Genomic DNA, 23,960 nt, shown 5'->3' with positions numbered 1-23,960 from the left:
TCCTTCCCTGCACCCCCGCAACCCCCTTTCCTGCCTCTCAAATTCCTCATATCAGAGAGATCATATGATATTGTCTGAAAGGTTTTAACATCTTTAAAGTGATTTTATTTTCACAACTCTGAAGTGACAAATCAGCTATCTTTTTTGTTCTGTAGATGATAGGACTCTTACAGTTACTAAGTGGCAGACTTGAGGTAGAACCCAGGTTTGTGAGTCCTAGTTCATTGCTTTTCCCACTGAATAATTTTGCTTTTAGCCTTTTGTCACCAGCAGCAGAGTCTCCATTTAACACAGCTTCAAAATCTGAGAATGAGGGACACCTCGGTGGCTCAATGGGTTAAAACCTCTGCCTTCGGCTTAGGTCATGATCCCAGGGTCTTGGGATCAAGCCCCGAGTGTCGGCTGGCTCTCTGCTCAGCAGGGAGCCTGCTTCCTCCTTTCTTTGCCTGCCTCTCTGCCTGCTTGTGATATACTCTCTGTCAAATAAATAAATAAATAAATAAAATCTTTTAAAAAAAAACTGAGAATGAGACACGTTCTAAGTTGTATCATTGCAATTGCTTATTTTGTGGTTGAGATGACATTTTATTAATGTTGTGTTTTGGGGCACCTGGGTGGCTCAGTGGGTTAAGTCTCCGTCCTCGACTCAGGTCATGATTTCAGGGTTCTGGGATCAAACCCCGCATCGGGCTCTCTGCTCAGCCCTGCTCCCCCACCCCCGCCCCCCACCCGCTGCCTCACTGCCCTCTTGTGATCTCTGTCAAATAAATAAATAAAATCTTTAAAAAAAAGAAGAAAAAGGTTGTGTTCGTCACATCCCACCCCACCCCCTACCCCCGCCGCAGGGGAGTTGGAGGGGTAGACAGGCCATTTCTGTCTCTGAGCCAGTGGTAGCATTCATTGTTTCCTATTGTTGTAATTGCTCTTATGCCAGTAGTGATAAGTGCTTACTGTTTGCCAGGCACGATCAAAGTAAGTTACACATAATAATTCTTTTAATGTCCTATGAGGTATCATGTTCATTTTATAAATGAAGAAATTAAGGCCCAGAAAAATCAAGTAATCTGCCCAGCTGTAATTGGCAGGGGAAGGATTTAAAAACCCATGCCCCTAACTGGTCTGTATACTACCTCAACAGTAATAAAACAATAAGAAACTCCTTTTTCCTTTTTAAATAAATTATTATCAAATTATTTATTAATATTAAGTAATTAGGATTATTTTATAACCTTAATGATACTTAGCAAAATTGAGTTAATAGATGAGTAGAATAAATGAGTGTAAAATCACTAATGTAATATATATTAAACCTTTAGCATTTTAATTGTGTAACTATACTGCGTTTGAGGCCTTAAATACTTCAGGAATTCATTTATTCTTTATCACACACTGTTTTAGTTTTTATCATTGGACCACGACTAAAACGACTAAAGGATTGTGGACCTTTGGACCATGATGAAAGGGAGTGAGGGGCAAAGGGAGAGCGAGGGAGAAGGAGCGAGGAAGAGAGAGAATTTAAGCAGGCTCAATACAGTGTGGAGCCCAATGTAGGGCTCAGTTTCACAACCCTAAGATCATGACCTGAGCCGAAGTCAAGAGTCAGATGCTTAACCAGCTGAGCCACCCAGGTGCCCCAGAGCTATGATGAATTTAAAGCTTGTAAGCATTCATAGAACAGTTCTACTTCTTTCAGTTTTATATACTAGAAATTAATTTTTTTAGATATTACGTTTTAAGGTGGAAGCAGTATGAATGTAAAATCGTAACATGATGAAATCTTATAATTTCTTTCTTAAATTTGCTTTTTTAACGTAGTGGATGTTCCTTCAACTTGTGCCTTCATGGAATGGATCTTTAAAACAACTTTTGACTGAGACAGATGTCTGGTTTTCTAAGAGGAGAAAAGGTATGCTTGAAATTTTTATTAAGCACTTATTTTGAGAGTCTTTTTAATTGAAATTTATTAAAATCAGGTCCTAACTTATTGGTAGACCTAGAGAATTTTAGATCTGGTGAAGACTTCAAGCAGTTATCTAATTCAGCCCCTAATTTAAATTGAGAAAAGTAAAGCTGGATAAGAAAAAAATGCCTTGCATGTATTAACTGAATTATTATTCCTTGAACTAACACCATAGTTTGACTCCCCAAAGTATCACCTTTCCTATTTTATCACCAACAGGTCTTGGTGATTACATTTGTCTTTTGTTTGACCACACTGAATTTTCTGTAACACATTAACCCTGTCTATCAGGCAACAGTTCTTAACAAAGCGGGGGTCCCATCTACAGGCTTCAGTTTGTAACTAACCCCCAAAAGTGTATGCAGAACTTTATGTGTATGCTTGTGTTGCATCTGTTTTGCAAGGTGAGAACTTCCATAATTTTTGTCAGATTCTCGGAGAAGACTGATCTGAATAAATTCATAAAGATCTACTGCCATTAAATTCTTACTGGGATAGTGGTGGAACATGCAATGTATTTATTTTTTATTTTGCTAAAACATAATAGGGAAAGAAATTCAGGTGCAAAGAAGTAGGTAAATCATAATCCTTAGTTCATGATTTTCTTAGTTCACAGTTATTTTTAGCCCATGCATGGCTACATTTTTTTATTATTTTTAGTAATATATTGAACCCCCACAAACTCATCTTCAAGGACTAGAACATTTGTAACTTCAGTCTACTCCTGTGCTTCTTTCCTGTTGTGTCTCTCTGACTTTCCCAACCACTATCTTGAATTTTGTGTTTATTATTCCCTTAAAAAAAAATGTTATTGCATAACGAATGTATGTCTTAATATACTGGTCTCTGAAAAAAATAATCCCTGATTTGCAGCGTTTTAAAATTTCCATGATACAAATTCTCACAGTGTGGCCAGTTTCAAGCTACCACTATGACATTATTGGTACTGAATGCCTAGTTGAGAGATGAAATGCACCCATCAGCTCCTATAAGCCAGTGCAATCCATCTCCAGCATACCATTAGACAGTATATCATTCGGTTTTAGTTGGTATATTTTAGTTGCTATTTCAATACATATGTTGCAGATCAATGGCTATAGTGTCTTTGCATCTTATTTTGTATTTTAAGAGAATTAATGTATTAGCTAGTAGTGTTTATCATAAAACAAAAATTAGATGAACCCCAAGCGACAAATCCATGTCCTGCGTAATCTTATGAAGACCATTATGTTTGGCATTTGAGCCCTGGAGTTTCACTGGAGTGTTCAGTCCCTGGGAAGAGGGTTTCTAGAGAGATACTGTAATCCTAACTACTGTTCTCAAACCATCCTTTCCCAAACCTGCGGCACTGGAAGCTCCAAACCCCAGAACTAGGTGTACACCTGAATTCCTAGCCCAAAGGCTACTTGGGACCAAAATTAATTTCCTGGGGCTTCTTCCTAAATCTCTAAGTTTTTATCCATATACCACAGGTTTATATAATCTTTGAAAACTAGTTTATTTGTGTTCTAATCGACATACATGTGTGTGTATCTGTGTGTATGAGCATGTGCTTGCACGTGTGTGTGTGTGTCTGTGTGTGTCTGTTTGTGTATCTCTCCCTGCCCATAAAAACATTTAGGAATAAAATAGATTTGAAAACAATGCCTATTGAATTTAAACTGTTTTTTAATAGATTTTGAAGGTATGACCTTCCTTGAAACTGAACAAGGAAAACCATTTGTGTCAGTATTCAGACATTTAAGGTTACAGTATATTATCAGTGATTTGGCCTCTGCAAGAATTATTGAACAAGATTCTCTAGTACCTTCAGGTAAGAGAACATGACTTAATTATGACTTTAAGTATTATCTTTCTGATTATAATAGTAATACATGTCATAGAAAAGAGTAAAAAGAGAATAGAAATTACCTTTAATCCCAAAAAGATTACACATTTTTGTACCAAAGTGAAGTCATACTACATAGGTAATTTTCTGTGTTCACATTCTATATTGAGTATTTTCCCTTTAGGCACTACCGAGGCTATTTAAATGACTCTAGTTTTTGTGATACAGTTTTGTTTTGTTTTAAATATGAGCAAAGGGAAACTAATCCCATCATCTAGAATGAGTATCTTGATGAATTCTTCTAGTCCTCTTTATTAATATGTATACATTGAAATAAAAACAAAAGTATACTATGTACCAAGTTTATATATAATTATGGGTGTTCTTTAATCTGATTAAAGTGTAATAGTACACTATTTTAGACCAGACTTTTACTTTATTTTTTGAATGGGCCATATGCAGTTTATTAATATGCAAAATAAGTTTGATTTATTTTCTGAGATGCTTCACTAGGATTGTTTTGGACCCAACTTGACTTTCCCTTCTATTATTTTTTCTGGATTTTTACCTCTAGACCAGACTTTTAAAAATGAGTGTTGAGGGGTGCCTGGGTGGCTCAGTGGGTTAAAGCCTCTGCCTTCAGCTCAGATCATGATCTCAGGGTCCTACGATCGAGTCCCGAGTCAGGCTATCTGCTCAGCGGGGAGGCTGCTTCCCTCTCTCTCTCTCTCTCTGCCTGCCTCTCTGCCTACTTGTGATCGCTTTCTGTCAAATAAATAAATAAAATCTTAAAAAAAAAAAAAAAGAGTGTTGAAGTATTTGAAGTATACTTATACAACATTTGGTTGGGAATAAGTAAAAGAAGAAAAATAAATACGGTACTTGGGCACCTGGGTGGCTCAGTGGGTTAAGCCTCTGCCTTCAGCTCAGGTCATGATCCCAGGGTCCTGGGCTTGAGCCCCTCGTCCCTTCCTCTCTCTCTGCCTGCCTCTCTGCGTACTTGTGATCTATGTCTGTCAAATAAATAAAATCTTTTTAAAAAATAAAATAAATAAATATGGTACTAAGCCAAGTCTACCTATATTATTAATAAATTTCTTTAAAATTTCAGTTTTACATAGACTTGTGCAAAAAATGGTTTGCTTTATTAAAGGAAAAATATAACTTTTATTCCATTTAGACTGAATTAAAATCTCTTTTTAATATGCTGCCTAAATCTAATATGCCAGAATTATTTTTTAAAGAATTATTTATTTTAGAGAGTGAGCTAATAGGCAGGAGGGCCAAAGGGAGGGGAAGAGAGAATCTCAGGCAGACTTCACGCAGAGTGCCAAGGTAGAGCTCTCTCTCACAACCCTGAGATTACAGTCTGAGCTGGAACCAAGAGTTGGATGCTTAAACCAACTGTGCCATGCAGGCACCCCCCAAAATTATATTTTGAGTGTGCATGATATATCTGATAATTTATCTCCCACTAATTAGATAATTTAATAAAACAATTTATTCAGTTTTCTATAAAAGTTACATAAAAACTGAAAATATTACTTTAGGTATGTTTCTTACAAAAATTAATATGATCTATGAAAAGGAAATGCAAGAATCTACTTTTAACTAAAAATTTAAGTCCTAATTTGTATGCATGTAATCTGGGGCACCTTGGGTGGCTGAGTAGGTTAAGCATCTGCCTTCGACCAAGGTCATGATCCTAAGTTCCTGGGATCGAGCCCCACATTGGGCTCCCTGCTCAGTGAGGAGCCTGCTTCTCCTTCTCCCTCTGTTGCTCTCCCTGCTTGTACACTCTCTACCCCACCCCACCCCTGGTCAAATAAATTAATAAATAAAATCTTTTAGAAAATAATAAATGCATGTAATCTAAGTAGGGTTTATCCTAAAGGAGAGCAAAATAGCCTTTACCACACTAAAATCATTAAGCCCAGGGACGCCTGGGTGGCTCGGTTGGTTGGACTACTGTCTTCGGCTCAGGTCATGATCCCGGAGTCCCGGGATCGAGTCCCGCATCAGGCTCCCAGCTCCATGGAGAGTCTGCTTCTCCCTCTGACCTTCTACTCGTTCATGCTCTCTCTCACTGTCTCTCTCTCAAGTAAATAAATAAAATCTTTAAAAAAAGCAATAAATAAAGCTGGTAGTTTTTATTTTATAAAAATGCTATAACAATATGGGCTTAATGATTTTTTTTTTTTTTTAAAGATTTTATTCTGGGATCATGACCTGAGCCGAAGGCAGTCGTCCAACCAACTGAGCCACCCAGGCGTCCCTATTGCTATTTTAAACTTGAGTTTAGAAATGGTCGGGGTGCCTGGGTGGCTCAGTGGGTTAAGTCTCTGCCTTCGGGCTCAGGTCATGATCTCAGGGTCCTGGGATCGAGCCCCACATCGGGCTCTCTGCTTAGCCGGGAGCCTGCTTCGAAGCCTCCCCACCCCCTCTCTGCCTGCCTCTCTGCCTACTTAGGATCTCTGTCTGTCCAATAAGTAAATAAAATCTTTTTTTTTTTTTTAAAAGGGAACAATTTTATCAAGTTCTTAAAATTTTTAAATGCTTTATGTTCTTCAATATTTATTATTATTCTTTTATGCTTATTTTTCTATTTTAGAATGGCTGTCTTCAGTGTACAAACAACAATGGCTTGCTATGCTCAGGGCAGAACAAGACAGTGAGGTGGGGTAAGTATGTTCGATTATAACACTGTTGGTAAAAAGCAAACAAACCCCAAACAGGGATTTTCTGCTGTGAATTTTTTTTTTTTAAGATTTTATTTATTTATTTTATTTATTTTATTTATTTATTTAGATCACAAGTAGGCAGAGAGGGCAGAGAGAGAGAAGAGGAAGTAGGCTCCCTGTGGAGCAGAGAGCCTGATGTGGGGCTTGATCCCAGAACTCTGGGATCATGACCTGAGCCAAAGGCAGAGGCTTTAACCCATTGAGCCACCCAGGCACCCCTCTGCTGTGAATTTTTAAATGCATTTATTATATTGAAAAATTAAGAGATGTTAAAGTAGAAAGAAGATCATTAATCAATTTTTATTCTTATATTTCTATAACATGATCAGTATTATTAATAATCTTTCTGGTCAATTAATGGAACATTTGAATAGTCATTTGCTGTATTTGTAAAAATTGAGTAATTCATAAACTGTTTCACCTAGTGTTGTATAATGATTTTCTTTCAACCTATGGAAATACAACTTGGAATAATGCTTCCGCCAAGCCTGATTTTCATATTTCTATGTAGGTAGAGCTACTTTTATTTGTGGTAGTATTATAAAATTCTAATTCTTATTAATTAGCTAATAAGTGTTTTGAAGACCTTTGAGTCTGAAATGAGTTGACATAATCCAGTTATAGATGCCCCCCCGAAAAAATATTTCTGTGCTTTTTTTCATCTGAAGGGAAAGCAGATTATCTGTTCTTTTGATGTGCTTTTCAGGTCACAGAAGTGCTTCCACACTTATTATTTGATCTATATACTGGCTCCTTGGTATAGACCGTGTGAGCAGACAGTCCATCCGAGAGTGTATGTGGAAGAGGCCTTAAGGTTGACATTTTTGCCCCAATCTCTTTTTAACCCATTTTTATACACCAAAAGACCTGCTAAAATATATGACCTGTTATGTTTATATCCAAACAGTGACTGTATGAAAGTGTTATATAAACTCGTGGTAATGATTATGAGGTTATTTTCCAGGATTCTTGGTTTCTGCTTTATTGATAATTTATTTTCGATCTTTTTCCAAATATATTCACAGCACTCTTATCCTACATAAATATAGTAAGATTGTTGAAATAGAAATAATAAATCAAAAAACAACAAAAAGAAAGTTAATTATGTAATGAAATTCAGATATGAGGCCTTTTGTAATATATGAAATATTTTCAAAATCATCCTCATTCTTTTATATATTCAGTTTTTAGATGTTAGGTGTTCTTATTTTTTAACCTTTCCCTCATCTGTATCTATGAACTGAACATAGAATCTGACTAAGAAACTGAGCTGGACTGAGTGGGTTTCCTCCCCTCAGAAATGTATGTAGGATTATAGTACTGCGACAAAGTGCTCTGTTTCATAGATACTGAGCCCCTCCTCATTGCTGCAGGGCTACTAAAGCGAGAAAGTGTGTTTCTGGGGTGTTAGGTTATAATGTAGTGAAGTCTACATCCAAGGTTCTCCTCTTCCATGCTCTTCCACACTGCCGACAGGTTATCTTTCTGAAGCAGAAATAGAATTGTGTCACTTCCTGGCTTAACTGTGTCTCAGGATCTGATGATAGGGACAGTTGTTATTCTTTGTGTGTGATCTAAGCATTTTTAAAAATTCCTCATTCTTAAGAAATTCATACTGAACTATTTACAGATTAAAGGATATTTCTGGAGAATTAGCCTCCAAACAGTCAGGAGGGATATGGGGAGAAGTAGGCTTAGAATAAAACTGAAACAAGATTAATGAAGCTAGATGGTTAGAACATTAAGCCTATTATACTGTTTTATCCACTTTTAGGTTTGAAATTTTTCGTAATAAAAAATGTGAAAGTAACAGAACTAACGCCTGGAAACTCTCTACCATCTACAGGAAAAGTTGAAACTCTTATTAGCATAGCATGAGGGGCCCATCCATAGTCCATCCCAAATGTCTTTCACTTCATCCCATCACGTGCTCATCTTAGGCTCTAGCTGTACTAAATTCTTCATACATTATTATTTTTTTATGCTCCAGATTCTTCTTACCTACTATACCTTCTATCTGGAATGCCCTTCACCTGCATAGAATCCCACCCTTGACCTCTACAACAACAAACTCCTTTTCAGGCACAAGTAATCCTCCTCTGTGATGAGCCCCCTCTAATCCCAGGCAGTAAATCTGCCTTCTTTGTGCTCCTAACATCACAACACTCTCCACATTATTTTAATTATTACTTATATGTCTAGTTCTCTACTAGACTAAACTCTTGGGTATCAAGGACATGTTTTATTAGTTTTATATACATTTATGTATTTTTTATATATTGTATTTCAGTATTTTAGTTTGGTGATGATGATGTCCCCAGTATCTAGGCACTTAATAAATGTTGTATATGATGAATATATTGTATTGCTTTTATCATTTGGAATTCCAAGCTATAATAATAATAATGCATTTTTTTGTTCTCATAACTTGAAACAAAAGTGCTTTTCTAGATTGGTTTCTAGATTTTTAAAGTAGGGAACCAGTTCTACAGCTGTTTTATTAAATCTTGAGTTTGCATGGTTATACTACGTAAAAGATGGCTTGGATATGAAACAGTAATGTCCAATGGTAGATGAAACTGTCACATCTTAAATAATAGATTGAAACTGTCACATCTTAAATAATAGATTTTAACTTACGTTACTTAGTAGTTAGAATTTTGAGTGTTTTATTTCCTTGATCACAGTTTCTCATAGACATTTTTCCCCTCTTCTCTGGTTTGGCCAAGCCCTAATAAAAAGTATTCTAGAAGTCAGGGCAATAAGTGAAACGTTAATTTTTTTTTAAGCAAAGGCAATAGGCTAGATTTAATCCATGTATTCATATTATATCTATAACACAAAAAGGTATTTTTAAATCTATTAGCAAGTTTTTCTGTTCTTTTAAACTTAACAATTATTTTTAAACTATTAGTTGCCTATTTTCTATGAGATTTCACATTTTATGTGTATTTCTAGGCCTCAAGAAATCAATAAAGAAGAACTAGAGGGAAATAGCATGAGGTGTGGTAGAAAGCTTGCCAAAGATGGGGAAGTAAGTATGGGTTATGACTCTTAACATTCTCATGCAAATTGTAATACTATTAGTGCAAAATACACTTTCAGTAACAATCATGACACCTGCCATACCTTAGAAGAGCTTTTTTGGTAGTTTCTATAGCTTGATCTCCTGGACAGGAAGTTAGGTGCTCAGTTGTGTTGCATGAAGCTGTTGAACTTTTTGTGACCCACTACGAGAAAGAAGAAGAAGATCCCTTAGCAATCCAGAAATTAAGATAAGTAAGAAATTATATGGGAGCTATTACATAGTTAAAAATGATTCTTTCTATTTTACAGTTACCTTAAATCAAAGACATTCAGACCCTTTGCTACCCACATTTAGACTTCTGTTTTTCATTATCACCATATATAAATGTATATAAGTGAAAAAAAAGTACTGTGAGGGGCGCCTGGGTGGCTCAGTGGGTTAAGCCACTGCCTTCAGCTCAGGTCATGATCTCAGGGTCCTGGGATCGAGCCCTGCATCGGGCTCTCCACTCAGCGGAGAGCCTGCTTCCCCCTCTCTCTCTGCCTGCCTCTCTGCCTACTTGTGTTCTCTGTCTGTCAAATAAATAAAATCTTTAAAAAAAAAAAAAAAAAAAAGTACTGTGAAATAGTGCTTAACTGTTGCTGTGTCCAAAGGTCCTATTTTGTATTTAATTTTTTTAAAAAGGTTATTGTGACTCATTAAATTGATTTTAATGGGACATGAACTACATTTTTTAAAATTCCACTCTAATTGTAGTTTTCATCTTAAAAAATAATTCAGCCTGGGGTGCCTGAGTGGCTCAGTCAGTTAAATATCCGACTTGATTTCAGCTTAGGTCATGATCTCAGGATTGTGAGATCAGGCCCCGCATCAGACTCATGCACTAGGCATGGAAACTGTTAAGGTTCTCTCTCTCTTCTCCTTCTGCCCCCCCCTTTAAAAAATAATAATAATTCAGCCTAATTTAAACAACCATTATTTTTCTCCTAAGTTTTCCCTTATTGTAACTTCTTTGTTTTTAGAAGTTAATTATGTTTGCATTCATAATTGTGATAAATGTTAGCAGCATCTGAAAGGGGAATATGTAGGTGTCTTCCTTGTTGCTGCTTCCACAACTTGTTCCTCCCTCACCCTTCATTGAGCCACAGCTTCTTTGAAGCAGTTGTTTCTGCTACACCAGTCATGACCCTTATTGTAGCCATCATTCACAGGGCTATCTGTATTTATCACTGTTCTTGTCACCAATCTTGGTGATTTCAGCATCTCTGTTCCCTGACCTTCCTCCCCACAGTGATCTTCTGCTCTACCGTACTTCCAGTACCCATTTCCTGGACACAGATCCTCAGTTTTTGCTCTACTAAATAATACATCCCCTTCAGAATCACCATTTCAAGCACATCATTTTCACACTCTACTTCTTTTTCCTTCTAGCACTCTCTTTCTAGAACCTGGACTCCCAGCAATTTTTTAACTCCAGTGGGGTGCACAATACATTGTTGTTCTTACCATTTTCCCATTATCCTCTCACCACCTTGCTACTTCTTTCTTTACTTGACTTATATTTTATGTTCCATCTTAAAATTGGTCTCTGGCTAATACTCTTAACTTCTCTTTTTACTCTCATCAAGCTTAGCTAGCTAAACTCCAACTCTTATTAAATCCTGACTTGATACGCACTCCACGTCTGCTTCCAAACAGATGGCTATGACTAAAGAAAAACAGTGTACCCCCCACCAGGTGTTACTTGAATGTAACTGTAAACTTCAAACAGGTGCTGCATGGGGATCCTCCTCTATTTCCCTAGTGAATTCATCGGCCAGTCTTTGAGTACCTCTCAGACCATTAAAAGGGACAGTGCCACCACCCTCATTCTTATCTGTGACCTTGTTTCTTTCATCACTCAGAAAATGAAAGCAATACGAAGAGAATCTACATATCCTTCTACCCAGCAGTTCTGCCAGTCTACCTGCAGTTATAGCTGTGTGTCATGCTCTTCCTCTTATTAGAATGGATGAACCATCTGCTACTGTCCTAGTCCATCCCCTCCCCTCATAAAAAAATTCCATCCCTTCTCACCTATTCAGAAGCTTTGTTCCTACAGTTTTCACCTCCCTGTCTTGCATCATCAGTTTTTCTTTTCTACTTGGTCATTCTCATTGAGCATATACCATACCATACCACCACCCATCTGGAACCACACCCTGACTCCACGTTCTTCTTTAGCTACCACTCCCATTTCTGTGCATCTCTTTTTTTTTTTTTTTTTTTTTTTTTTTTGTATAAGAGATTTTTTTTTTTTTTTTTTTTAATTTATTTGACAGAGAGAAATCACAAGTAGATGGAGAGGCAGGCAGAGAGAGAGAGAGGGAAGCAGGCTCCCTGCTCAGCAGAGAGCCCGATGCGGGACTCGATCCCAGGACCCTGAGATCATGACCTGAGCCGAAAGCAGCGGCTTAACCCACTGAGCCACCCAGGCGCCCTCTGTGCATCTCTTTTAAGCAAAAAAACTCATTGCAAAAGTTACCCATATTTGTCTATACTTCCTGTTTTCTGATGCTCTCTTGAATTCACTCTAATTCATTTATCACAGTAAACTCCAGTGAAACTGCCATACTGTTGTCACCAGTGATTTCCACATTGCCAGGTCAGGTAGTTAGCTTTTAGTCTTCCAAAATTTCTTGGTGACGTGATACATCTATACTCACTCTTTTTTTTTTTTTTTTTTTTAAAGATTTTATTTATTTATTTGACATAGATCACAAGTACGCAGAGAGAGAGAGAGAGGGAAGCAGGCTCCCTGCCGAGCAGAGAGCCCGATGCGGGACTCGATCCCAGGACCCTGAGATCATGACCCGAGCCGAAGGCAGCGGCTTAACCCACTGAGCCACCCAGGCGCCCCTGCACTCACTCTTTATTAGAGATTTTCTTCATTTGACTTCCAGGACAGCATATCCTGCTGGTTTCCTTCCCAATTCAGTGGCTTGTAAGTCTTTGTCTAGATCCTTCTCTTTCTCAGCAAATGTTGGTATGACTAGAAGCTCAGTGCTTGGACTTCTTCCTTGTGGAAGCTCACTCCAAAGTGATATCATCTAGTTCCCATGACTTCACACTGATGACTTCTAACTCGAGATTCACATATGTAGCTACTCACTCAACATCTTTCTTAGAATCCTAGTGGCATCCTGAATAAAATAGTCCCAAGCTGAACTCTGATTTTCATCCCCAAACTTTCTCCTTTCCAAGTAATTCTCTAACCCATAAATGGCCCCTCTGTTAATCATTGAATAAGCTCCAAACTTCGGATATTTCTTTCTTGAATACCACAACTGGTGTTCATAAAAAATTCTTCCGGGCTCTACTTGTGAAATCTATTCTCAGCTTGTCTGCCACTACCATCCAAGTCCAAGCCAGCATTATCTCTTGCCTGGGCTATGATAATAGCCTCATAATGCTCTCCCTGTTTTCACTTTTGCCCTCCTACGTGTTTTCCATATAGCAGCCAAGTCATCTTTTTTAAATGCAAGTTAGATCATGTTACTTCCCTCCCTAAAACTGTCCATCAGCCTCTTACTGCACTTAGAAGAAATGCATGCTCTTCCTTACTTTGGAGTTCTAGGCCTTAACATTTTCTGACCCCTGACCGACTCTGAACTTCTGTCCACCCACGTGACTGCCCTAGTCACATAGCCCTTCTTATTGTTCTCTTTGCCTAAGTCACCCTTTTCCCAGATAGTTACTGGTCTGCCCCTTAGTTGACTCAGTGCCCGGCTCACCTAGTATCTCCATGGAGAGGCTTTCCCTGACCACCTGTCTGAACCAGCAGGCTTCCTAGCTAGGTCCTTTTTCCCTATCCTGTCAATCTCTCTGACATTTTATTCTGTTTTGTTCTCTTCCATTCCATTCCATTCCATCTATTCCTTCCAAAAACAAACATATACACATATTAAAATACACATTCTACCAGGGCAAAAACTTGCTGTTCTTCTATGCCTAGAGCAGGACTTGGCACATATGTTGTAATTCAGAATGTCGACCAAACACTTGAAGCTCTAACTTTCCTTTACTATACTATACCGGCTTGCTTAATATTGCATTAACTATTGGGTGATAGATGAAACAAACGTGTGGACCGCATGTTGGTATTTAAAATAATTCAGTTGTTAGGTGCCTCACAGACTCAGAAGAGCATGCAACTCTTGATCTCAGAGTCATGAGCCCCACATTGGATATAGGGATTGCTAAATAAACTTTAAAAAATAAAGTACCCATGTGTATGTGTCAGTTAGTTATTTAAGGAATTTAGAGTATTTTTAAAGCAAGGTGGGTTTTAGTGGGACTTTCCTACCTCCTTATAGACTCCTAGCCCCCTAAGTTATACCTCCATAGAGTTGCAGTGAAAAGCCTTATTACCTACGATAGAATTGGGTGTGAAGACATAACAAAACATCACAAAGAGGTGATAATAGGAAAATACCTTAAAGAATGTCGATCATAAAGGCTGCTTTTCTGGCTCTGAAATGTACTGTATCCATGTGGTAAACCTTTATATATATTCACAAATATATTCTGTGTGGTAAGCAAGCCCTAAGGGAAAGGTAAGCATGAGAGAGAAATATTTGAAGTGAGTTAAAGAAAGAGAAGACATTTTGAACTTTTTATCTATGACTTGCTAGTATGATAAACTGAAGTAAATCTTTCTCTTTTGTATTTCTTAGTACTGCTGGCGGTGGACAGGTTTTAACTTTGGCTTTGACCTGCTTGTAACTTACACCAATCGATATATCATTTTCAAACGCAATACGCTGAATCAGCCGTGTAGTGGATCTGTCAGTTTACAGCCTCGAAGGAGCATAGCATTTAGGTAGGATGAAATTTCCCTGCCCCACGCCTCCTCACTCCAGAAAAAAATACAAGAAGTAAAATAAAACCTGATAATTTATGCCAGCAGCAGTAGAGTTTTGGTAAGATACAGTATATGTGAAAGTGCAGGAAAACAGTAAGGTTCTTTTTCTGTGAAATGTTAGTAATAATCAAAATCAAAAAGTCTGGATCTAGTGTGTCAGAAAGAATAGGCTGAATATAAATGATATAAGATGGATAATAGGCTTGACGCTGTTGCCTTGGTGCTGTTCTTGCAAATTAAAGGTCCAGAATGGAAAGACAGCAAAATATTTTTCTAGGAAAACATGTCTGGGATTGTTCTTCACTTTCTGTGGGATTTCATTTGTCCAACTTCGCCTGGTGGTTGAGCTGGCTATCTTACTGGAGAGGATGCTGACAAGTTGGAAAATAGCTTTATGAGGAGATTTTTTAAAGTCATATATTTATTTATACTTACCTTACACCATATGCAAAAATTAACTCAAAATTGATCAAAGACCTAAACATAAGAACTGAGACTATAAAACAACTCTTGGAAGAAACATAGGGGGAAGCTTTTTTTTTTTTTTTTTAAGATTTTATTTATTTATTTCTTTGACACAGAGAGACAGAGACAGTGAGAGAGGGAACATAAGCAGGGGAAGTGGGAGAGGGAGAAGCAGGCTTCCTGCGAGCAGGGAGCCCGTTGTGGAGCTCGATCCCACAACCCAGGGATTATGATGTGAACCGAAGGCAGATGCTTAATGACCGAGCCACCCTGGGGGAAAACTTGACGTTGGATTTGGCAATGATTTCTTCAGTATGACACCAAAGCATAGGCAACAAAAGAAAAAAAATGAACTGGATTTCATCAAAATTTAAAACTCTTGTGTATCAAAGGACACTATCAACAAGAGTAAAAAGGCAGTGGAGAGAATGGGAGAAATTATTTGCTAACCATGTATCTGACAAGGAGCTAATATCCTGTATACCTGGAGAACTCCTAAAACTCCACAACAAAAAAGCAAACAGCCTCATTCAAACATAGGCAGGGGGTTTAAACATTTCTCCAAAGAAGATCTGCAGATGGCCAATACACATCTTTTCAAACATGAAAGGATCGTTCTTGAAAAGATACTCAACATCACTAATCATTAGAGAAACGCAGATCAAAGTCACAATGAGGTGCCACTTCAAACCCATTAGAATGGTTATTATCAAAAACAAAACAGGGATGCCTGGGTGGCTCAGTCAGTTAAGCAACTGCCTTAAGCTCAGGTCATGATCCTGGTGTCCTGGGATCGAGTCCCACATCGGGCTCCTTGCCCGGCGGTGTGCCTGTTTCTCTCTCTGCCTCTGCCTGCCATTCTGCCTGCCTGTGTGCACTCTCTGTCTCTCTCTCTCTGACAAATAAATAAAAATAAAATCTTTAAAAAAAACAAAAAGTGTTGATGAGGATGTGGAGAAATTGGACCTTTGTTCGTTGCTAGTGAGAATGTAAAATGGTGTATCTTTAGTGGAAAATGAAATGGCATTTCCTCAAAAAATTAAACATAGAATTACCATATGATCCAGCAATTCCTCTCCTGGGTATTACCCAAAAGAATTGTAAGAAGGGGGGCACCTGGGTGACTTAAGTTAAGTGTCTACCTTGAGCTCAGGTCATGATCCTGGAGTCCCAGAATCAAGCCCCATGTCAGAACCTCGCTCAGTGGAGAGTCTGCTTCTCCATCTGCCTTTGTGCCTCTCCCTGTGTGCTCTCTTGCTCACTCAAATAAATAATAAAATCTTTAAATAAATAGATAGATAGATAGACAGATAGATAGATAAAAGAATTGTACGGAGGGACTGACAAAGATATTATTAGTACATTCATTTTTGCAGCAGCCTTATTTAATGGCCAGAAATTGAAAGCAACCCAATTGTCCATCAAGGATGTCCATGTAGATATTGTCTGTACCTACAGTGGAATTTTATTCAGCCTTGAAATCGAAGGAAATTCTTACACATGCACCAACATGAGCCTTGATGACATTATGTTAAGTGAAATAAGCCAGTCACAAAAGAATAGATGCTACGTGATTCCACTCATGCAGTACCTCAGGTAGACAAGTTCATAGAGAAAGTAGAATGGTGGTTGTCCCAGACCAAGGTAGGGGTAATGGGGAGTTTGTGTTTGCTGGGTACAGATTTTCAGATGGGAAGATAAAAAAAGTTCTGGAGATGGATGGCAGTGATGATTTTAGAACAGTGTGAATGTATTTAATGCCGAGAATTATACACTTAGAGATGGTTAAAAGGGTAAATTTTATGTATATTCTACCACAATAAAAAAGACACAGATAAATTAATCCCAGATATGTATAATAGCACACCTTACAAATCTCTAAGGGGATCAGTTTAGAATTGGAAGAGACTTATAAAATCTTTTATCAAATTAAAGTATATGGAAGAGAAAAGTAAATATTAAAGTGAGGGAGGTCTTGTTTAAATTAATCTGTGGTTCAAAAATCATATGTTTAGGAGTATGAGATTCTTGATCTTTAGGTTGTGGGTTTGAGCCCCAGGTTGGGTGTAGAAATTACTTAAAAATCAAATCTTAAAAAAAAAAACCATATGTCTGTTTTTTAATTTGTATTTTTTTTAATCCTAGATTACGTTTGGCCTCTTTTGATAGTAGTGGAAAATTAATATGTAGTAGAACAACTGGCTATCAAATACTTACACTTGAAAAAGATCAGGTATGTTTGATTACTTTTTTTTTTTATTTTTTATAAACATATATTTTTATCCCCAGGGGTACAGGTCTGTGAATCACCAGGTTTACACACTTCACAGCACTCACCAAAGCACATACCCTCCCCAATGTCCATAATCCCACCCCCTTCTCCCAACCCCCCTCCCCCCAGCAACCCTCAGTTTGTTTTGTGAGATTAAGAGTCACTTATGGTTTGTCACCCTCCCAATTCCATCTTGTTTCATTGATTCTTCTTCTACCCACTTAAGCCCCCATGTTGCATCACCACTTCCTCATATCAGGGAAATCATATGATAGTTGTCTTTCTCTGCTTGACTTATTTCGCTAAGCATGATACGCTCTAGTTCCATCCATGTTGTCGCAAATGGCAAGATTTCATTTCTTTTGATGGCTGCATAGTATTCCATTGTGTATATATACCACATCTTCTTGATCCATTCATCTGTTGATGGACATCTAGGTTCTTTCCATAGTTTGGCTATTGTGGACATTGCTGCTATAAACATTCGGGTGCACGTGCCCCTTTGGATCACTACATTCGTATCTTTAGGGTAAATACCCAGTAGTGCAATTGCTGGGTCATAGGGCAGTTCTATTTTCAACATTTTGAGGAACCTCCATGCTGTTTTCCAGAGTGGTTGCACCAGCTTGCATTCACACCAACATTGTAGGAGGGTTCCCCTTTCTCATTTAATGCAATTCCTATCAAAGTACCATCCATCTTTTTCAAAGAAATGGAACAAATAATTCTAAAATTTATATGGAACCAGAAAAGACCTCGAATAGCCAAAGGGATATTGAAAAAGAAAGCCAAAGTTGGTGGCATCACAATTCCGGACTTCAAGCTCTATTGATTACTTTTCTATTGTATGGTTATAAGATTTGTCTTTCGAATCCACTTTTAAAAATTCTTAAGTAGAATTAACATTTGATTTAAAGATTGTAAAGTGTTTTTTTGTTGTTTATTTTTTAAGATTATTTATTTATTTATTTGACAGAGAGAGAGAAAGAGATCACACGTAGGCAGAGAGGCAGGCAGAGATGGGTGGGGGAGCAGGCTCCCTGCTGAGCAGTAGCCCGATGCGGGATTCTATCCCAGGATCCTGAGACCATGACCTGAGCCGGAGGCAGAGGCTTAACCCACTGAGCCTCCCAGGTGCCCCAAGATTGATTGAAAAGTTTTTTGAAGGTAGAAATGGAAATACCATGTTCACATATGCATAATTTGCCCCCATTTTATTAGAAGTAGAGCTAAGACAAAAAAAGAAAAAACAAAATGTGATTTGAGGGGCAGGGAAAAACTGATAATTGGTAAATAATTGTTTATCCTGAATAACTTCTTTAAAAAGTTAGGAATCTTAATTGCTTTATCCATTGTGTTCATAAGTGCATTTATTTATAGATTAATAGCAAACACTTTGAAGATAATCCAGTATGTCTGCCATAGTTCCTGAATATTAAAGAGAACATTGTCCTCTAGCACAAAAGATTTCTAAAGTAGCAAGCATCTGTAATGTTCCCAAAACACTCTCTAAAGCTGTTTATTTAATTTGTTTCTTCATATATCACATGCATGCTGAAGTTCCAAAATGTCATAATGAGAAAAGAAACCATTTTTGAAAAGAAATGTGAGAGCTGTTAAAATATTAATGAAGTTTAAGGGCACCTGGGTGGCTTAGTCGGTTAAACACCTTCAGCTCAGTCCTGGGATCAAGCCCCGAAGCCCCTCCCTGCTCAGTGGGCTGTCTCCTTCTCCCTCTGCTTCTCCCCGATGCTCCTCGCTGGAACACATGCTGTGTCTTGCTCACATGAGCGAGTGCTCTCGCAAGTTTCCCCGCCCCACCAAGTAAATAAATAATCTTTTTTTTTTTTTAAGATTTTATTTATTTATTTGACAGAGATCACAAGTAGGCAGAGAGGCAGGCAGAGAGAGAGGATGAAGCAGGCTTCCTGCTGAGCAGAGAGCCTGATGCAGGGCTTGATCTCAGGATCCTGAGACCATGACCTGAGCCGAAGGCAGAGGCTTAATGCACTGAGCCACCCAGGTGCCCCTAAATAAATAATCTTTAAAGAATATTAAGGAAGTTTACTTCTATTAAAACTAATCATTATTCCAAGGGACATACTGTTTTAGTAAGGCATTCAGAGCCCATAGTTCACATAAATTATTAGAAATTAGCTGTTTTCTTTAGACCAAAGAGCCTCTGACAGAATATCAGAATTTAGCACTGCAAGGAACCTTGAAGTGATAGTTCTAACCTCACATAGCCTGTATGAGAACTCCTTTAATCACATTCTGACAGAGGATCCTCCACTTGTTGCAGTTCTAGCAACAGAGCAGACTCTCTCACATGGTAGATAATATTTGAGAAGGTAGATATAAATAATAAGAAAAATTCAAATCTGCCTTCAGTAGAACTCTGTGGTCCCCCTGGCACCCTCTGGAACTGCATGAGCAATGGCTGTCTTTACTTCTACCTGGAACTTCATAAAAAGTTCTGTCATGGCTCAAAGCAGCTAGAGACTTGGAAACACCAGGCCAAGATAATAGTTGTATTTCAAGTGTTTCTTGAGTTGTTCATTCAGAAACATTGGAGTCCCTGCTGGGTGGTAGGCTCTGTGCCACCCAGGCACCCCTGATTTTTGTATATTTTATGGCTGGCTGTCTTACAGAACTATGCAGACTAGATTTGCATTAGATGAAGGATTTCAGCAATGTGTGTGAAGGATTAGAGACATGGTAATAGGTGAAAGGTGATTTGAAGCTATTGCTATAATCCAGATAAAGGATGAAAACCTTAATTTAAGGAAGGTAGCAGTGGGGCTGAAGAAATGTTGATGGGTTCTAGAAATAAAGCAGTGCAGTTGATAGAATTTGGTGCCTAATTGTGTGAAGGTAAGAGAGTAGTTAAAGATAGTTCCTAGGGACGCCTGGGTGCTTGGTTGGTTAAGGGTTTGCCTTCAGCTTGGGTCGTGATCCCAAGGTGCTGGGATTGAGTCCCACATCGGGCTCTTTGCTCAGCTGGGTGTCTTCTTCTCCCTCTGCTGCTCCCCCTGCTTGTGCTCTCTCTCTGACAAATAAATAAATAAAATATATTTTTTTAAATGTTCCTACTGTCTTGATTTATAGTAGTTTTTCCTTTGATTTGAATTATAGGAAGGAAAATGAACATTTCCAAGTACGGGTGAAAAGATGATGAATTTGGTTTAAGCCATATTTAATTTGAGGGCATTGAGGTAAAAGTGTGTTGGGTGGGGGATAAATGCTTCTGGGGTTTACAGGCATTGCCTGGGGAAGAAATAATGACTGGATGAGATACCTTCTAGGGAATACGTAAGGGCGTCTAACAGGTCAGAAACATAGGGGACACTGGTACTTGAGGGATGGGCAAAAAAAGTAACCTGGTGAGACATTCAAGAGTTGGGATAGGGAGTCAGAGTCAAATTGCAAGAGTGAAAGTAGAGATGACCCGTAAAGAAGAGGTAGTAGCCAGTAGCTGATGATTTGAATTGGAGCTGCTTTATAGCTAAGTGAAGACTTACAGTGGAGAGTTACGTGCATAGATCCTAGAATTCAGACCTAGATGAAGCATGTGGAGCAGCAATAGAGCTCTAGTCCAGAATAGGTGGTGAGCCTCAGAGAAGCAGGGATTTGTGAAGATGGAGAAGTAATTAGTCTGGAAGTAGAAATGGAAACCTAGGAAGATGCTGCCACTCTGTCTGATGCTGTTGTCTGTGGGCTTCTCAGCTTCCACTCTGTCGTGGAGGAAAGAAAATGGAACTTAAGGCGCTTCAGTGCGAACATAGATGTAAACTGAGCTCTCACGTGGAATTAAAGGTTTAGTAAAGCCATGATTAAATCTGTCTAGTTTAGGGATAGGAATTGGGAATTAGTACAACCCAATACTCAGAAATCAGTTTGTCCTTCCAGCTCTCAAGTAATGTCCACATGGCTCCCCTCTTATCCAAAAGTTGGCACTTAGACCTACCCCTGCCCCCAGCCCTAACTATATTGAAATACTAGAATCTTCCTAGGAGTTTTTGTTTTTTTGTAACACTGAATCTTGGTTTTTATCATCAAATACACAAATTGACAAAACAAATGTCCTCAACAAATTTTGTAAGTGTGTCTTCACCTGGGTTGTAGCTACAGACTTTGTCTAGGCCAGGCTGACTCAAGGTTCTAAAGACCAACTATGTTTGACATCATTTCTCTCTGCTAACCCTGTTAATACCATCAGCCTAGGTGATTGCCTCACTTGACCCATCATCTCACCCTTTTCATTCACTAACATTTTTTTTAAAACACCACTTTACCTGTTTGGGGGTATATGGAGATACCGCGCGTGTATGTGTATGCGTGCACGCATGTGTTCCTTACACTCTATCCAGTTTATCTTGTATATGGAGATACCACACGCACATGTGTGTGTGTTCCTTACCTTCTTTATCCAATTTTTCTTGCTTTTCCCCCAATACAGAAGTCATATCCAATTAAGCCTACATCAGTCATTCACATGTTCCAGTGTGTTAATCTCTCTCCATTGCAGGAGCATCTTCTGTAGTAAAAAATAAAAAACAGTGTTTAATATTTAATAGTGTGTTCTTCAAAGTACATAAAATAAGGCAAAACTAATGTAAATTACTGCAGAAAATGTATCTAAGGATTCAAAAAGTAGAAGTTCCAGTGTTGCTCCTTTTACTCTAAAGGCTCACTCTTTTCACCAAATGCTGTTCATACAGGGTTCCAAATGGAGATCTGTAGAATGAGAGATGGTTATATCTGTGGCTCTCAGGTATAGGATCAAATCCTGTCTCCGTGAGATTTCAGGGCATTCTCTTGTGCACTGATGTAACTGAGCCTGAAAGTTTTACAGGATAATGTATTTTACATTCCAAGAAACAAATCATATGTTTGCATTAGAGACAGTGGAAAATCTCAGACAAGAGTGGGAACATGAGAACCATGCTTGTTGGTGCTAATAATGGCTTCCCACCTTCTTTCCATTTATTTGCTCTACCTAAAGGCCATCAGGAAATGAAGCCAAATTGCCATTTATTTCTTGACTATATCTGTTCATAAAATATGTAGGTACTTGATAGAAATTTTTCAGTAGTGAAAATAATTTCCATTACTGAGTATTTCATACTTGGCCAGCTTTGCTGAGTCCTCTATGTGCATTGTCTCATTTAATTCTCACTATAATCATGTGAGATGGGTAGTTTTATTTATTTTATAGTAAGGAAGCTGCAGTTGACAAGTCATTGACTTGCCCAGTGTCACAGCTAGTTGATGGGAGTTTCAAGATTAGAACAATGACTTTGAGACTTGAGATGCAAACTCTTAACCACCATGGGATCTCCTGCAGTTTACTCAGTTCAACAGTTTGGTGTTCTGTTTTCTGTTTGTCTTGTCATTAAAGCTATACATTTGTTTTATAGGAACAAGTAGTGATGAACTTGGACAGCAGACTTCTGATCTTCCCTTTATACATCTGCTGTAACTTCTTGTATATATCGCCAGAAAAAAGAACTGAAAATAATCGTCATCCAGAAAATGCAGAAAACTGAGGATCTCATCAGTTGGAAACAGTAGCACTTTGAAAACTTTTTTGGCCAGCTTTAATTTAATGGCCCTACTGATATTCACATCTAAGGTGACTAACAATGACAAAGGCCTTATGAACTGTACAGATAATACAGAAGACTATTCTTATGCTCATCACATTTCTATGCATACATGAAAAAAACATTTTAAAGCCAAGAAAATATCTGTTGAACCATTTGTAACAAAGATGTTGACTCATGCTTTTAATTTTTAAGCATCAGTAGAAAATTGCTGTAGGTAAATTAACATTGCAGCCTGATATAGGGTTAATTTTTAGTTTAAACCTTGATCCTGCCTAATGTTAGTAAATGTCAGTTACCTATCTGTAAATTTATTTTTATTTGGCTAAAAGAACGCTAAAGGAACAATTGAATGGCAAATTATAAATCCTCTTTCAGTTGGTGCATTCAAAGCTGTCCTTTAATTTTTTCAAATGCTCTTTATGATTCCTCCTCATATTCTGATATCCCTCCAAGCTGTACTTGTTTTTAATCATTAAATACTTTTTTGTGGTTTTGGAGACAAAGCTGGGGAATTTTTTATTTAACGTAAGCATTTTCATGCTATTTTATTTTGCTTTTAATTTAGGTTTTATAGGATTTTTAACAAAATCAGCTTTAGACTTTCAAATGAACTTGAATAGGGGAGAAAATCAGTTGGAACCTGAGGATATTTCTTTGCCTTACATGGTCTTTTTTTTTTTACATTCTGTACTTTATTCTTAGGTCATGGATTATTTATGTATCAAATACTACACTTTAAACATTTTCATATTCTCTAATCTTCAGAATTATTTATGTTCAAATTTTGGTTGGGAATCCTATTTCCCACTTAAGCTCAGGACCTTTTAACTTCTGAATTGAGTGCCTTTGAGTTATACATGCTAATAGAAATTTCAGAGTATATGTAAATAAGGTCAGAGGATCTCATATAGAAGCTTACAGTAAAGCATTAATGTAAAAATAGAACTTATTTTTGTCACAAATGGGATGTACACTTGTCATGATTTATGTTTCCTTCTTGTGTTCACTGCTATTTTGCAAATAGCCATGCTCCTCTTTCCAGTGAGAGTAAATGCTTTTTGTGGTTAATGTATATTTGTAGTATGTTTGTAAAATTGGGAATCATTTCTATGTGTCTGTACAAATAATAAATACCCATTTGGAAAAAGAATAAA

General features: G+C 37.8%; 1 protein-coding gene across 1 annotated transcript in view; it reads left to right on the top strand.

Annotated features, from left to right (window-relative positions):
* GMCL1 (germ cell-less 1, spermatogenesis associated) overlaps window positions 1-23,960 on the top strand; it is a 40,000-nt gene extending 16,040 nt beyond the window's left edge. Inside the window, exons 8-14 of the mRNA XM_082744065.1 lie at window positions 1,816-1,906; window positions 3,636-3,773; window positions 6,400-6,469; window positions 9,488-9,563; window positions 14,273-14,418; window positions 17,071-17,158; window positions 22,618-23,960. Coding sequence (XP_082600191.1) covers window positions 1,816-1,906; window positions 3,636-3,773; window positions 6,400-6,469; window positions 9,488-9,563; window positions 14,273-14,418; window positions 17,071-17,158; window positions 22,618-22,746 — 738 coding nt within the window. The 3' untranslated portion in view covers window positions 22,747-23,960. The remainder of the gene's footprint in view (window positions 1-1,815; window positions 1,907-3,635; window positions 3,774-6,399; window positions 6,470-9,487; window positions 9,564-14,272; window positions 14,419-17,070; window positions 17,159-22,617) is intronic.

This window comes from Mustela nivalis (assembly GCF_964662115.1).
Source record: "Mustela nivalis genome assembly, chromosome: 8".
NCBI classification, from domain to species: domain Eukaryota; kingdom Metazoa; phylum Chordata; class Mammalia; order Carnivora; family Mustelidae; genus Mustela; species Mustela nivalis.
Note: the sequence above shows the minus strand (reverse complement) of the source record. Positions and strands in the feature narration are given on the sequence as shown.